This window comes from Ascaphus truei, chromosome 2 (genome assembly GCF_040206685.1).
Source record: "Ascaphus truei isolate aAscTru1 chromosome 2, aAscTru1.hap1, whole genome shotgun sequence".
NCBI lineage: Eukaryota > Metazoa > Chordata > Amphibia > Anura > Ascaphidae > Ascaphus > Ascaphus truei.
The window spans coordinates 474,267,914-474,283,248 of NC_134484.1; the positions used below are offsets into that span (position 1 = coordinate 474,267,914).

The 15,335-nt window shown below is 49.5% G+C and overlaps 1 protein-coding gene across 3 annotated transcripts in view; it reads right to left on the reverse strand.

The window, feature by feature from the left end:
* LOC142488342 (uncharacterized) overlaps positions 1-15,335 on the reverse strand; it is a 75,263-nt gene that overhangs the window by 14,228 nt on the left and 45,700 nt on the right. For 2 of the 3 annotated variants that reach the window (XM_075588734.1, XM_075588736.1), the window contains exons 2-4: positions 2,558-2,906; positions 1,168-1,281; positions 683-796 (exon numbers count right to left, since the gene is read on the reverse strand). In XM_075588734.1, the coding sequence (XP_075444849.1) occupies positions 683-796; positions 1,168-1,281; positions 2,558-2,825 (496 nt within the window). In that variant the 5' untranslated portion in view covers positions 2,826-2,906. The remainder of the gene's footprint in view (positions 1-682; positions 797-1,167; positions 1,282-2,557; positions 2,907-15,335) is intronic. The other variant, XM_075588735.1, reaches the window with a different exon arrangement.

The window sequence follows — 15,335 nt, forward strand, 5'->3', positions numbered from 1 at the left end:
AAATGTTACTGGGTTATAACGCCTTGAAGACGGTCAGTGCTCCAGTACATTTAATAAACAGGACCACACCAAAGATTGTACACAATAAGTCAATATGAAAAGGTTACTACTGAACAAAAACTTTAACCTGAGGAGAGGAGACCCGTCTCCTCTTGATTCTGGGGGTAGCTGAAGGTTTATGAACTTTGTGGTCCTGTGTATTCCAGGAGAACAAAGAGGAAAAAACTAGCGCACAGCCAAGAGTGGGTCCCAAACCATGTATAAAAATTATTTATTTTTTTATGAATCCATCTTGAGAGGAGGTAAACACCCTCCTACGCGTTTCGTGTAGAGTACACTTTATCAAGGAGTGTTCAAGCTTTACTTCCTTATATACACACCCTATCCTCCCGTTTTCGCGCCACAGCTGATGACGTCGGCACGCCCACAATGCGTGATGACGTCACTCACCCGTCGGGGCCGCCCCCCCAAGCACCCATGAGAAAGGACACCAGGTGTGTTCCGGGGACACACGAGGCCAAAAATCTATTTATGGCATGTGTCTTGTTTAAGAACTGCATGCTCACCCACCAGTACGAGTGACCTACCATTCGATGGCAATTAACCCTGAATACTCCATAAAAGGTGACCATGCTTATTAGAACAGTATTGGTGCTACACAAACGGATTTCGCAGTACTCACCATCGTCGGTAAATGAAACTATTTTACTCTTTATTGTGGTCAGGCGATCATCGGGGTTTGATTCTTCTTTCTCCGGCTTAATCTCGAAAGACTCCTGTACAATCACTGGGAAACCTGCCAACAAGAAAAGGAAAATCCATCATGTGAAGAAGCTGGGAGTGGGGGGCTCTTCTTGTGATATCACTACACGTATAAAATAATGTCTGGATTCATATAGAGCAGGGGGGCAGTGGTTTTACTTTGTTATACACCCTGAACATGCTGAAGAGATGTTGAGACTTGGTGTTTGACGCCAGGAATGTTTAAACTACAATAATAATATTCACCTAAACAAGTCATACATGCTTTTTTTTATCCAGCAAAACCTCTAGGTCTCAATTCTACCCATGCTTTAATATTATTTTACATGCTTGTCCAATTTCAGTCCAAATGCTATAATATAATATATATTTTTATTCCAGACGTGAGGATTTTGGGGTACTTGCCTTTAACAGGAATTGAAGCCGTTTCACTCTTTATCGGGGTCAGGTGTTTCTCAGTGTCGGCCTCTTCTTTCTCTGACTTAATCTCTAAACTCTCCTTTACAATCACGGAAAAACCTGGCAACGAGAAAAGGAAAATCCATCATGTGAAGCTGGGAGTGGGGGCGCTTCTTGTGATATTACCTCCTCTGATATTGGTATAATTATTATCTGTTGTAAAGCAATGTGTTTGCAGAGGTGAACAAAAAGGTATAAAACTCAGGAGCCAGACATGAGTTTCTCGGAGCCATTGTTGAGCAGAGGGTGGATGTTAACGGGAAAGAGGGTGGGAAGTGCTGAGCGGGAGGGGGAGGGGGAGGGGGGGGGCACATTAAAGATATTTGTTGAGAAGAGCGTTTTTTGGGGGAGGAGATCAGTGTATGTGGGAGGGTAGGATGTTTAAGGGGTTTGTTGAGAAGGGACAAGACAGACACACACAGTGACAGAGACATAAGGCGACGGCCCCAGTCACTGTGTGCACGCGTGCGTCAGAGCGCCAGACGGCGCGTGCACCAGTTTCAGCCGCGATCTGTTGTCTGTTGTTTTGAGATGGATGCGCGTCCAGAGAAGAGCAGGGGGAAAGACAAAATCGTGACAGGGGAGAGGGGGGGATGGGGGCGTGGCGGGGGCGCGGCCATGACGTCACTCGGCTGGTTCGACCTCATTGGCTAAACCGCCGCCGTGACGTAGCCATTGCTCGGCCACCGCACCAAATGACACAAATCTTGTCTTTTAGCAAAGGTGGTCGCGCATCGCACTTCGTGCAGGCGCGCGCAGGCAGCTACTGGGGCCGGCCCCATAGAGGGCCGTACTTTGTGTGCATTGCGCGCGCAGCGGGGACAAGGCCTAAGGGGTTAAGACTAGACCCGGGGTGGTGAAGGGATTGAGAGAGACAGTCCCTCGGTGGGAAGGGGTTAAGAGGTAGTCCCATGAGGAGGTAGGGATTTATGTACAGGGTTTGTGATCCTCTGGTCCTTGCCTGTCGCGGCAAAGAAGATCTGTATGCTTTGTTGCAGCAGCTGTGTGTCTCCTTCTGCTGCGTCTCCAACTCTCTTCCTGTCGCTGTGATACAGACAGCACAGAGCTAATGCCAGGATAGGCAGGAAGGAGGGAGTGTCAGCCAGATATACAGCACAGCGAGGGAACATTTTAGCCGCTCGGTGACCAGGCCCCTGTTTGGGAGCCCTGCTGGCAAGAGAGGTCTAAAAGATTATAAAGCAAAATACATCTTACCTTCTGATGGTTTTATCCCAACAGAAAATAAGATTAGTTGGGTGAATGCAGAAATACATGTGAATAGAACATGTCCTACTTGCAGATTCTAAAAAGCCAGCTAAATATCTCCTCTACTCACAGTGTGGCTCCATGCTGGCCGTGGGCAGTGCTCCTCTGGAGGTGCCTTGACAGTGTGGCTCCATCCTGGCCGTGGGCAGCGCTCCTCTGGAGGTGCCTTTACCGTGTGGCTCCATGCTGGCCGTGGCCAGCGCTCCTCTGGAGGTGCCTTGACAGTGTGGCTCCATGCTGGCCGTGGGCAGCGCTCCTCTGGAGGTGCCTTGACAGTGTGACTCCATGCTGGTCGTGGGCAGTGCTCCTCTGGAGGTGCCTTGACAGTGTGGCTCCATGCTGGTCGTGGGCAGTGCTCCTCTGGAGGTGCGTTGATTTAGATATGTTGGTTATCAGCGGAGATCCAGGTAGGGTCGTGTCTACCAGAAAAGAAAAAACATAATGAATTTATATTTAGTGTAATCTTTTATGGGAGTAACCAATAGTATACAGTGTAAGCTGTCAAAACTAAGATTACCAAAAGAGGTAAGAAAGACAGGGCACAGTGACAAAAATATGGCCCATCCTCAAACAGGAATCACATTTCTAACTTTGTGCAAAATGCATCACAGGTTTATAAAGATGCCACAAGTAGGTTACATAGTAGATGAGGTTGAAAAATAGACATGCATCCATCAACAGATACTTCATCCTATATCTATACTTACTTATTGATCCAGAGGAAGGCAAACAAAAACCCCAGTGTCATATCATCCAATGATATCTCATAAGGGGAAAAATAGATTCCTTCCCGATTCCAAGAATTGTCAATCAGATTAATCCCTGGATCAACATCCTTCCCATGTATACTTATCCCTGTATACATTTCCTTTCTAAAAAGATGTCCAACCTTTTTTTGAACAAATCTATTGTATCTGCCATCACAGTCTCCATGGGTAATGAATTCCACATTTTAACTGCCCTTACTGTAAAGAACCCTTTCCTTTGTTGCTGGTGAAATCTCCTTTCCTCCAACCTTAAGGGATGGCCCCAAGTCCTTAGTACTGCCCGTGGGATGAATAGTTCTTTTGAAAGCTCCTTGCACTGTCCCCGAATGTATTTGTATATAGTTATCATATCCCCTCTTAGACGCCTCTTTTCTAATGTAATTAAAGCTAATTTAGCTAGTCTCTCCTCATTAATTAGATTGTCCATCTCCATTATTAATTTGGTGGCTCTTCTCTACCGGATTAGAGAGAGTGCAATGTCTTTTCTAAGGAGTGGTGCCCAAAATTGTACTCCATATTCATTCAAGGTGTGGTCTTACTAATGCTTTGTAAAGGGGCATAATTATGTTTACTTCGCTTCCATCGCAAGATAAAACCTTGTTTGCCTTTGTAATGTATGTCTTTATTTATATAGCGCCTAAAGTGTACTCAGCGCTTCACAAAGAATACAGTACAGGGAATTATAATACAATAAGCGCAGCAAAATCAGACAATAGGAAAGGAAATCCCTGCACCGAAGAGCTTATGTTGGGAGACTTAGAGACAGCAGATGAGGGAATAAGCAGGTGTGTATGTCTGGGTCCAGGATTAGGAGATTTATCCCCAGCAGCAGGAAGGAGTAGAAAGAGGGTGTGAATAGAGGATTTGTGGTGGTGCTTTTTATTGAGGGGTAAAGAACTTGTTGGGAAGAGGTATATAAATAATGGTGCTGTATATAGGCACGGGCATAGATGCAGCTACTGCATGACTTTGAGTACTATTGTTAAGCCTGCTGTCTACAAGCACTCCTAAATCCTTCTCCATCAAGGATTCCCCAATTTCTCCCCATTCAATATGTAAGTCGCCTATTTATTCTTGCTTCCCAAATGCATAACCTTACATTTATCTGTATTAAACCTCATCTGCCATGTACCTGCCCACGTTTCCAGTCTCTCCAAGTCCTTCTGAAGACAAATTACATCCTGCTCTGATTCTATTACCTTACACAATTTAGTATCATCAGCAAAGATGGAGACTTTGCTCTCGATGCCAACCTCAAGGTCATTAATAAACAAGTTAAAAAGCAGGGGTCCCAGTACCGATCCCTGAGGTACTCCACTCAGGACTTTAGCCCAACCTGAAAAGGTTCAATTTATGATAACCCTCTGTTGTCTGTCCTTTAACCAGTTTTCAATCCAGGTGCATATATTATTACCGTTTCAAAAGCCTTTGCAAAATCTAAGTAGACCACATCAACTGCATTGCCCTGGTCTAAATTCCTACTTACCTCCTGAAAGAAACAAATAAGGTTAGTTTGGCATGATCTATCCTTCATAAATCCATGCTGACTTACTAATAATCTTGTTTTCCATTAGGTATTCCTGAATATTATCCCGTATTAAACCTTCAAGTAGTTTCCCTACTATTGAAGTCAGGCTTACAGGTCTGTAATTTCCCGGTTCTGATCTAGCTCCTTTTTTAAATATAGGGACCACATCTGCTTTACACCAATCTTGTGGTACTGAGCCTGTGGAAATGGAGTCCTTGAATATTAAATATAATGGTTTGGCTATTACTGAGCTTAACTCCTTGAGAACTCTTGGATGTATGCCATCGGGCCAGGTGCCTTACTTACTTTAATTTTTTCAAGCCGCCTATGAACTTCCTCAGTTAACCAATTGTTCATTAATATGGAGGTTGTGGCTTCCTCCTGCGGCACTACTATTGAAACTGATTCTTCCCTGGTAAACACAGAGGCAAAGCACTTGTTTAATTAATACCTCTGCTTTTTCCTTATCTCCAATAATCTGCCTACCCATCTCACATTTGAAAGGGCCCTATATTTTCTTTTCTCATTTTTTTGTTATTAAGGTACTTAAAGAACTTTTTAGGGCTGATCTTACTTTCTATTGCAATCCTTTTTTCATTATCCATTTTTGCTAATTTGATTGCCCTTTTGCAATTTTTGTTACATTCCTTATAATTCTGATACGATGTCTCCGTCCCTTCTGACTTAAAGAATCTAAACGCCTTCCTCTTCTTCTCCATTTCCTCCCCTACCTGTTTATTTAGCCACATTGGTTTTGACTTATTTCTTTTATACTTATTACCCAAGGGTATACACTGATAAGTGTGCTTTTCTAACAATGTTTTAAAGACTGCCCATTTATCTTCTACATTTTTCCCTGCAAAAACATCATCCCCATTTATTCCTTATAGATTAGTCCTCAGTTCATTGCCCCAGTCTGTGTCTGGATAAATAAAATCCCCCATTATGCAAACATGACTTAGTTTTGATGCCTTCTCCATTTGCAAAAGTATTTTAGCTTCCTCAATCTCTCTGATATTTGGTGGTTTATAGCACATCCCTACAAACATTTTCTGGTTTAAAAAAACAAAACAAACAAAAAAAACAGAAGTATAGAGAGTCAGTTTAACAGCCAGAAGAACAGAAATAATGTAGGAGTTTCAAACATACTAAGGTCTGCGAAACACTATAGAATTTACTGTGACACGTCTTAAAAATGCGTTGTGACCTTCTCGCACCCCACTACACGTACGTGTACATACAAATACTACTGCCATGTTTAAGACTTTCAAAATAAGCTAAAAACTTTATATTTTTAATATAATGTACAACAACATTTAATAACTGTGACAATGGGGTGGATTTGGCCCGGGATTAAAGGGGTTACACCCCAATTGGCCACCTTCTAACCTCACCAGGGAGACAAGGGGTTAACTGGGCTGAGGTCCAGAAATGTGATTTAACCCTTGTCATAATCTGAACATGTATATTCCACTGTTACCCTGTTTTATTGTTATATCAGTGTCTGCATCACACACACACTAGGATCCATCCAGGAGCACAAGTGTTAATAGTTGTATAGTGATTATAGCCCTTTGTGTAACTTTCCCGCCTTTTCAGGCACCATTTTGCAGGTTCCCATAGGCCGCCATTAGGGCTCAATGCTTTCAAATGGTGAATCTTGCTGTTTGGGTCCTGTTCCTGAGAAGACCAGCAGATGGCGTCCGAGAGGGAGAGCGGCGGTTTCCCATTGAAAGTCAATGGGCTCATTGACTTCAATGGAGAAATCCTCGAGAGAGCTTTCCAGGAACGAGTTGGCTGCCGTCCAAACCGCTTAACCGCAAAGCGGATACATTTTCAATAGGAGAGCTTTGATCACTTACAAGTCAAGTTCAACGACAAGTGGCGTGGGAATAAACAGTTCTAGGGCCCCTAGAAATAAAATTCTTTCTGTCCCTGGTTCCTAGACCTCCCCCCACTCGACCACAACCGGGTCCCCGTATCCTGGACCCCAGATAAGGGTCGAACCGAGAAGAGCGGGCCGCGCCATAGGTTCCAATGGCGGCGGCAGAAAAGCTCAGGAAAACGGCTAAGTGTGAAAAGCTGAAAACTGGTAATCCATAGCTCCGGTTCCGGAGGGCCCAGAGGAGAGGATCGGGGTTTGGGGTATCTGTAGCCACTGCTCTGGCATTGCTGCAGAACCATCCTTGACCCTCTTGGACCAACCCGACGGAGTATGGACCCCCTTGAAAGTTAGGGATGTTGCCCATAGACTCCAATGGCGGCCAAACCCCATTGACCGGCTACGGCGGAAAAACCCCATTGACTTCAACGGCGGCATCGCCCCGTTGAAAGTCTATGGCGGGGATTCCCATAGCCGCCAATGGCGGCGGTTTGCCATTGAAAGTCTATGGCGGCGGAACCCGTTATTTTCAATGGGGATTTAGTGAAAAACCGTGATTTCATTTACAGCGGAGTTTTGTGTATTAAAATGTGAAACGGTTTTAAGTGTATTTGTGTATCTCCGGTTCCCAAGGTCGTAGCAAGTCGCAAATTGGACCATAGGGTGTCCCAGTTCCGGCATTGAGAACTGGGGAGTTTGGACCAGCTGGACCCAAAGGAACCGGATATTTTAATATGTTCATGTTTTATCCAACATACTGTATTTCAAGGTATGGGTAAAACCCAGAGGAAATTCCTTTGCATACCAGGGTAGCATATGGCCAGAAAGGCGACCCAATGTCTAGGACTTGAGTATGTTTCAAAGGATTTTGTCACCTCCACTGTTTGTATGAGGGCGGAGATTACTCAAACCAGAGCAGTCTTCAAGTGTTCCATTTCACACCTCACAACAAAGGGTTTCCTGCCAGATATTCCGTGGGGTAGACTGGCTGGCATTCCTGATGCAAATGGGGGATTACAGAAATGAGACCCCCCCAGTACTATGAGAAAATACTTGAAGCATTAAAAAATAACAAAAAAACAAACCGACATTTTTAATGTATTGTAATGTAACAGGCATTTTTGTTCCTATAGCAACCATATACAAAGTCACATCCCCTTCCACTTCTGAAACAGCATCACCTTTTTTAGCCCGGCCCTCTCTAGCAGTGAGCCAAGTGAATCTTGTGCCGGCCTGGTCACCGCGGTCTTCCTCACAGAACTTTGTCTGTCAGTTCAGCAGGAGATTACCCAAGATGCATTTAGTGAACCCCCAGCCGAATTTCAGCTATCGATTCAGGAGAACGGATCGATCGGCAACTTAGCTATTCACCTGTCAGTGTGTAGATTGTACTGATGCACATATTAAATGAAAAAACAACAAAAAAACAACAGCTTGAACTGCAGCTTTAAGTGCGACTGAAATCCCAGCATAGTGAAGCAAAAAATAAATAAATAAAAGATACACATATATATATTATAATAGAATATAATATATATCCGAGACTTGGGAGGGGGCGATTTCCTGTCTGATATCACACTGTGTGTTCACCACGAGTTTACTCAGCCAGCTATGGCTGCCCAGGACAGTGTGCAGATAGGGAATTATCCTGTGTGTAAACTAGCAAAGCACACGGACCCCCTGCCTTCCCATCACACGGGACCCGCAATCAGTCCTGGTTATTAGTGTGTGTGTGTGTGTGTGTGTGTGTAAACTAGCAAAGCACACGGACCCCCTGCCTTCCCATCACACGGGACCCGCAATCAGTCCTGGTTATTAGTGTGTGTGTGTGTGTGTAAACTAGCAAAGCACACGGACCCCCTGCCTTCCCATCACACGGGACCCGCAATCAGTCCTGGTTATTAGTGTGTGTGTGTGTGTGTGTAAACTAGCAAAGCACACGGACCCCCTGCCTTCCCATCACACGGGACCCGCAATCAGTCCTGGTTATTAGTGTGTGTGTGTGTGTGTGTGTGTGTGTGTGTGTGTGTGTGTGTGTGTGTGTGTGTGTGTGTGTGTGTGTGTGTGTGTGTGTGTGTGTGTAAACTAGCAAAGCACACGGACCCCCTGCCTTCCCATCACACAGGACCCGCAATCAGTCCTGGTTATTAGTGTGTGTGTGTGTGTGTGTGTGTAAACTAGCAAAGCACACGGACCCCCTGCCTTCCCATCACACAGGACCCGCAATCAGTCCTGGTTATTAGTGTGTGTGTGTGTGTGTGAGTGTGAGTGTAAACTAGCAAAGCACACGGACCCCCTGCCTTCCCATCACACGGGACCCGCAATCAGTCCTGGTTATTAGTGTGTGTGTGTGTGTGTGTGTGTGTGTGTAAACTAGCAAAGCACACGGACCCCCTGCCTTCCCATCACACAGGACCCGCAATCAGTCCTGGTTATTAGTGTGTGTGTGTGTGTGTAAACTAGCAAAGCACACGGACCCCCTGCCTTCCCATCACACAGGACCCGCAATCAGTCCTGGTTATTAGTGTGTGTGTGTGTGTGTGTGTGTGTGTGTGTAAACTAGCAAAGCACACGGACACCCTGCCTTCCCATCACATGGGACCCGCAATCAGTCCTGGTTATTATAGTGTGTGTGTGTTTAAATTACACCGGATACTATAGGAAATGAAAGTTCACGGACCAGGACGGGCTGATTCGGTGACGGGCGGTACTCATCCAACTGACGTATAAACCACTGACTATCTGGTTCCAGATAACACGGGACAAGAACATCTACCAGATCTCCTTTAGCACCGGTGGTTCAATCAGTGTGCTGAAGCAGGGATAACCTTAAAACCGGACCTGTTGGTGGCCCTTGAGGACAGTAGTTGGTCACTCCTGCTATTGACAGTCCAAACAAAGGGGCATCTTAAAAAAACCCCAATGCTCAGAGTCTCTTATTTGTCACCATTACAAGACCCCCCTGTCTGGGCAGAAACGAAACATCCCCGTTTTATTACCCTAGTCCCAAAACCCGCACCCCTAACAGGTGAGTGACTATTTCTCTTGCTGACCCTTTGTACATAACTAGCGGGCGCGTGAATTGCCCCAACAACACAAACACAAAGTAAGAGGCCCTTGTCAGCGCGCGCCACACACACACATACACACACACACACACACACACACACACACACACACACACACACACACACTAACCAGCTCGGTGGGCCGATTAAATTCCATAACCAACATTCCATGGGTGGACACCCCCACGCCCTGCTGGTCACTATGGGGTATTAGTGCTGCCCCCACCTACTTCAGAGGACAGCACCAAACATGGGCACTGGTGCTCCCATCACGAGAGAACCTCTGAGCAGGTGGTAACAGGTCCTGATCTAGGAAAACTAAAACATTTCCCTTCCTCACCCCCCAAATCCCCATCCTCACCCCCCCAAATCCCCATCCTCACCCCCCAAACCCCGATCCTCACCCCCCAAATCCCCATCCTCATCCCCAAACCCCCATCCTCACCCCCCAAATCCCCATCCTCACCCCCCAAATCCTCATCCTCACCCCCCCAAACCCCCATCCTCACCCCCCAAATCCCCATCCTCACCCCCCAAACCCCCATCCTCACCCCCCAAATCCCCATCCTCATCCCCCAAACCCCCATCCTCACCCCCCAAATCCCCATCCTCACCCCCCAAATCCTCATCCTCACCCCCCCAAACCCCCATCCTCACCCCCCAAATCCCCATCCTCACCCCCCAAATCCCCATCCTCACCCCCCAAATCCCCATCCTCAACCCCCCAAACCCCCATCCTCACCCCCCAAATCCCCATCCTCACCCCCCAAATCCCCATCCTCACCCCCCAAATCCCCATCCTCACCCCCCAAATCCCCATCCTCACCCCCCAAATCCCCATCCTCACCCCCCAAATCCCCATCCTCACCCCCCCAAACCCCCATCCTCACCCCCCCAAACCCCCATCCTCACCCCCCCAAACCCCCATCCTCACCCCCCCAAATCCCCCATCCTCACCCCCCCAAATCCCCCATCCTCACCCCCCCAAACCCCCATCCTCACCCCCCCAAATCCCCCATCCTCACCCCCCCAAACCCCCCCAAACCCCCATCCTCACCCCCCAAACCCCCATCCTCACGGCCGGCTTCCCGCTTAACCCCGTGCTTTCCACTTCTTCAGCCACATCCGACCTATTGTCTATTTCCCCTCCGTCCAATGAGAACATTTCCGCACAGCCCCCCCGCGGGACGCCACCAGCGCACAGCCCCCCCCCACGAGGCACCACCAGCGCACAGCCCCCCCCGCGGGGTGCCACCAGCACACAGCCCCCCCCCCCCCCCCGCGGGGCACCACCAGCGCACAGCCCCCCCCCCCCGCGGGGTGCCACCAGCGCACAGCCCCCCCCCCGCGGGGCACCACCAGCGCACAGCCCCCCCCCCCCCGCGGGGCACCACCAGCGCACAGCCCCCCCCCCCGCGGGGTGCCACCAGCGCACAGCCCCCCCCCCCCCCCGCGGGGCACCACCAGCGCACAGCCCCCCCCCCCCCCCCGCGGGGCACCATCAGGAGCTTAATGCAGCAGAACGTGAAAAAGCTCATTTAAAAAAATAGGCTGATTAAAAAAAAAATGCAGTCAGTATTATCTAAACTCCTAAAGCCATTTTTAATTATTTTTTTGAATGTACTGATCATCCTTTGGTTGGTACAGCGACCATTTAGAAAGTCCTAACCACTTCTTTGGAAACTGAACTCTGACACGCACCTTTTTTGAGCTCTGCCCTTGGGCAACAAAGTATCACAAACAGATCTGTTGCTGTGTTCCAAACAGCAGACTGTCTAATACTCTGAAAGCTGTAACAATAATGTGTTACATTTAGTAATATAATGTTACATATCAGCCGCAGCATTTCGCAGACTGCAGCACAAAGTCAGAAGTCGGCCATTTCGTTAGGCACACAAGCAGGATTTATACAGATTTCGAACAGAAGCTCCAAATGGCTGTCAACTTCCGTTAGGATGTAGAACTGTACATTGTGACATGATATAGATATATAAAGAAGGGGGAGATGTTATACAGCGCCCCCGGGTAAGAATATCCGAGACACAACATCTGCATGACATATTATTACCTGGGGGCGCTCTTATGCAAGAGACACACAGAAATCAGCGTGCGCTCCTGCGACAGCCCCTGTACTATGGGAGGGGGGTACTGAAGGCAGCGAGGGGAGCAGTAGGGGTGCAACGTGGGGTTGGAAGCAGCAGGACAGGAGGTTTATTGGCAGCAGGAGAACAGAGCGCAGCATAAGGGACCATCACTAGAGATATGGGGCAAATTAAGAAGGTGGTGGGAGGGGGGGAGAGGGGATAAAGAGGGGCTTCCCAAAATTACAACTTCCAGAGGCGTTATACAAGGCTGGATGCATTTCTTGTGTTCCCCCACATTAACTATGTATCCCTTCCGGCACAACGCATCCTGTCCCCGCCTAACCCCGATAATAAAGGAGTCCCCCCCTCCCTTCCCAGCCAGCTGCTGGGCTGTCCTCGGGCGACCTGCCGCTCCCTTATGCACACACAGGATTAGGCAGTACCCATGCTCCCCTCCACAGCACTGCTACATCATGGCGGCACGCTGGCAGCGGGGGGCCCTCCTCCTGCAGCGTCGTGATGGAACGCGACAACCCGACGCCGCAGAAGGAAGGCCGCCCCACATAAAGGTAAGACCCCCCCCCCACGCATCTCCCCCAACCCACACACCTTGGGGTGAGCAGCGGTGCGATGCTGCACCGGGACTTCCCAGCACTCCCCTCGCAGGCAAAAATGTGAATCCCGGCGCGGACAGGAGAGCGCGCGGGGCCCAAGGCAACTGCCGGGCGCTAAGGCCGGTCCTGGTACAAGATGCCCCTTTCCATACTGCACAATCCCCGCGTATTTACTCAGCGATCTCCCCTCTAAAAGCCCCGCCAGGCTCCCCCAGCAGATAAATCATTACACTGACCGCCCATACCCTGCAGCAGGGGCGCACAAGCTGGGTGCGCACGGCGGTTACAGAGGCCCCGCGCTCTTCAGCGCAAGACCTCTAACTCACTTAGCTGAATTCAGCCAGCTGTGGGCAACGCGGCATCCAATGACGCCGCGAGGTCATGCAACGTGACGCCACATAACCCCGCGGCATCATCTGGCGCCGGATTAAAGGTAAGGAGGGGAGCGCATCACTGGGAGAGAGCAGACAGGGGGCGCCGCGCAGAAAGTTTGCACACCCCTGTACCAACAGAGGCAACTCAAGACACGTGGTCACCTACAAAGCGATACCCAACACAGCGTCTGCCCGGATCTCTGAGCACTCTCGCACACGCAGCCTACCCTCTCCTGCCGAACTACACCTCTCCACCTCCCTTATTACCATCACTGCCGCCTGCAAGACTTCCCCCGCACTGCGCCCTCTGCCTCGCCCGGTCACACGCTCCCCACCATGCATGCAGGACAACGGTCCCCAAGGAACGTTCAGCGAGGAGGCCCATCCCAGCCGGTGCCGGGCGCCTTTTACGCTCAGCCCAGAACCGCACACAGAGGGTCGGAACCGACAGCTAAACCCAAGCGGGGCAACTTCACCCCCTTTTCCTTGGGTCGTCTCCTTGGAGAAGCTCGTGTCTCAGCTTGTCTCAGCTTACACTGCGTGTCCGGTTATACATGGCCCTGCAGAACTGGGGGTGCCAGACAAATAAGAGAAGAAACAATGTTCCCACAAACAGGCTGAGGCCGTGCGTATAGTGCCCGCGATGGGCGACGTCGCCCAAAAACAAAATGCATTGCCGCCGCCACCACGTGTGCTTATAGTAAGCGCGACAGCGACAATGCGACGCCGTGTCGCGGATTTTGGATGCCGGGAATATTTGATTTTAAGGGCTGTCGTCTCATGTGACCAGCCCCTGAACCAATCAAATACCAGTATGCCCGCGACACCGCCGCAAAGCGAAATATAACTTTCGCTAGCGGCGACGGGTGACGTCACCTGTCCCATCGCGGGCACTATACGGGCGGCCTTATACTAACAGGCAGTGGGAATACATGGTATAACCCGTCCCATCGCGGGCGCTATACGCGCGGCCTTATCCTAACAGGCATTAGGAATACATGGTATAACCCGTCCCATCGCGGGCACAATACGGGCGGCCTTATCCTAACAGGCATTAGGAATACATGGTATATCCCGTCCCATCGCGGGCACTATACGCGCGGCCTTATCCTAACAGGCATTAGGAATACATGGTATATCCCGTCCCATCGCGGGCACTATACGCGCGGCCTTATCCTAACAGGCATTAGGAATACATGGTATAACCCGTCCCATCGCGGGCGCTATACGCGCAGCCTTATCCTAACAGGCATTAGGAATACATGGTATAACCCGTCCCATCGCGGGCGCTATACGCGCAGCCTTATCCTAACAGGCATTAGGAATACGTGGTATAACCCGTCCCATCGCGGGCGCTATACGCGCGGCCTTATCCTAACAGGCATTAGGAATACATGGTATAACCCGTCCCATCGCGGGCACTATACGGGCGGCCTTATCCTAACAGGCATTAGGAATACACGGTATAACCCGTCCCATCGCGGGCACTATACGCGCGGCCTTATCCTAACAGGCATTAGGAATACATGGTATATCCCGTCCCATCGCGGGCACTATACGCGCGGCCTTATCCTAACAGGCATTAGGAATACATGGTATAACCCGTCCCATCGCGGGCACTATACGCGCGGCCTTATCCTAACAGGCATTAGGAATACATGGTATATCCCGTCCCATCGCGGGCACTATACGCGCGGCCTTATCCTAACAGGCATTAGGAATACATGGTATAACCCGTCCCATCGCGGGCGCTATACGCGCGGCCTTATCCTAACAGGCATTAGGAATATATGGTATAACCCGTCCCATCGCGGGCACTATACGCGCGGCCTTATCCTAACAGGCATTAGGAATACATGGTATAACCCGTCCCATCGCGGGCACTATACGCGCGGCCTTATCCTAACAGGCATTAGGAATACATGGTATATCCCGTCCCATCGCGGGCGCTATACGCGCGGCCTTATCCTAACAGGCATTAGGAATACATGGTATATCCCGTCCCATCGCGGGCACTATACGCGCGGCCTTATCCTAACAGGCATTGGGAATACATGGTATATCCCGTCCCATCGCGGGCGCTATACGCGCGGCCTTATCCTAACAGGCATTAGGAATACGTGGTATAACCCGTCCCATCGCGGGCACTATACGCGCGGCCTTATCCTAACAGGCATTGGGAATACATGGTATATCCCGTCCCATCGCGGGCGCTATACGCGCGGCCTTATCCTAACAGGCATTAGGAATACGTGGTATAACCCGTCCCATCGCGGGCACTATACGCGCGGCCTTATCCTAACAGGCATTAGGAATACATGGTATATCCCGTCCCATCGCGGGCGCTATACGCGCGGCCTTATCCTAACAGGCATTAGGAATACATGGTATAACCCGTCCCATCGCGGGCACTATACGCGCGGCCTTATCCTAACAGGCATTAGGAATACATGGTATAACCCGTCCCATCGCGGGCACTATACGCGCAGCCTTATCCTAACAGGCATTAGGAATACATGGTATAACCCGTC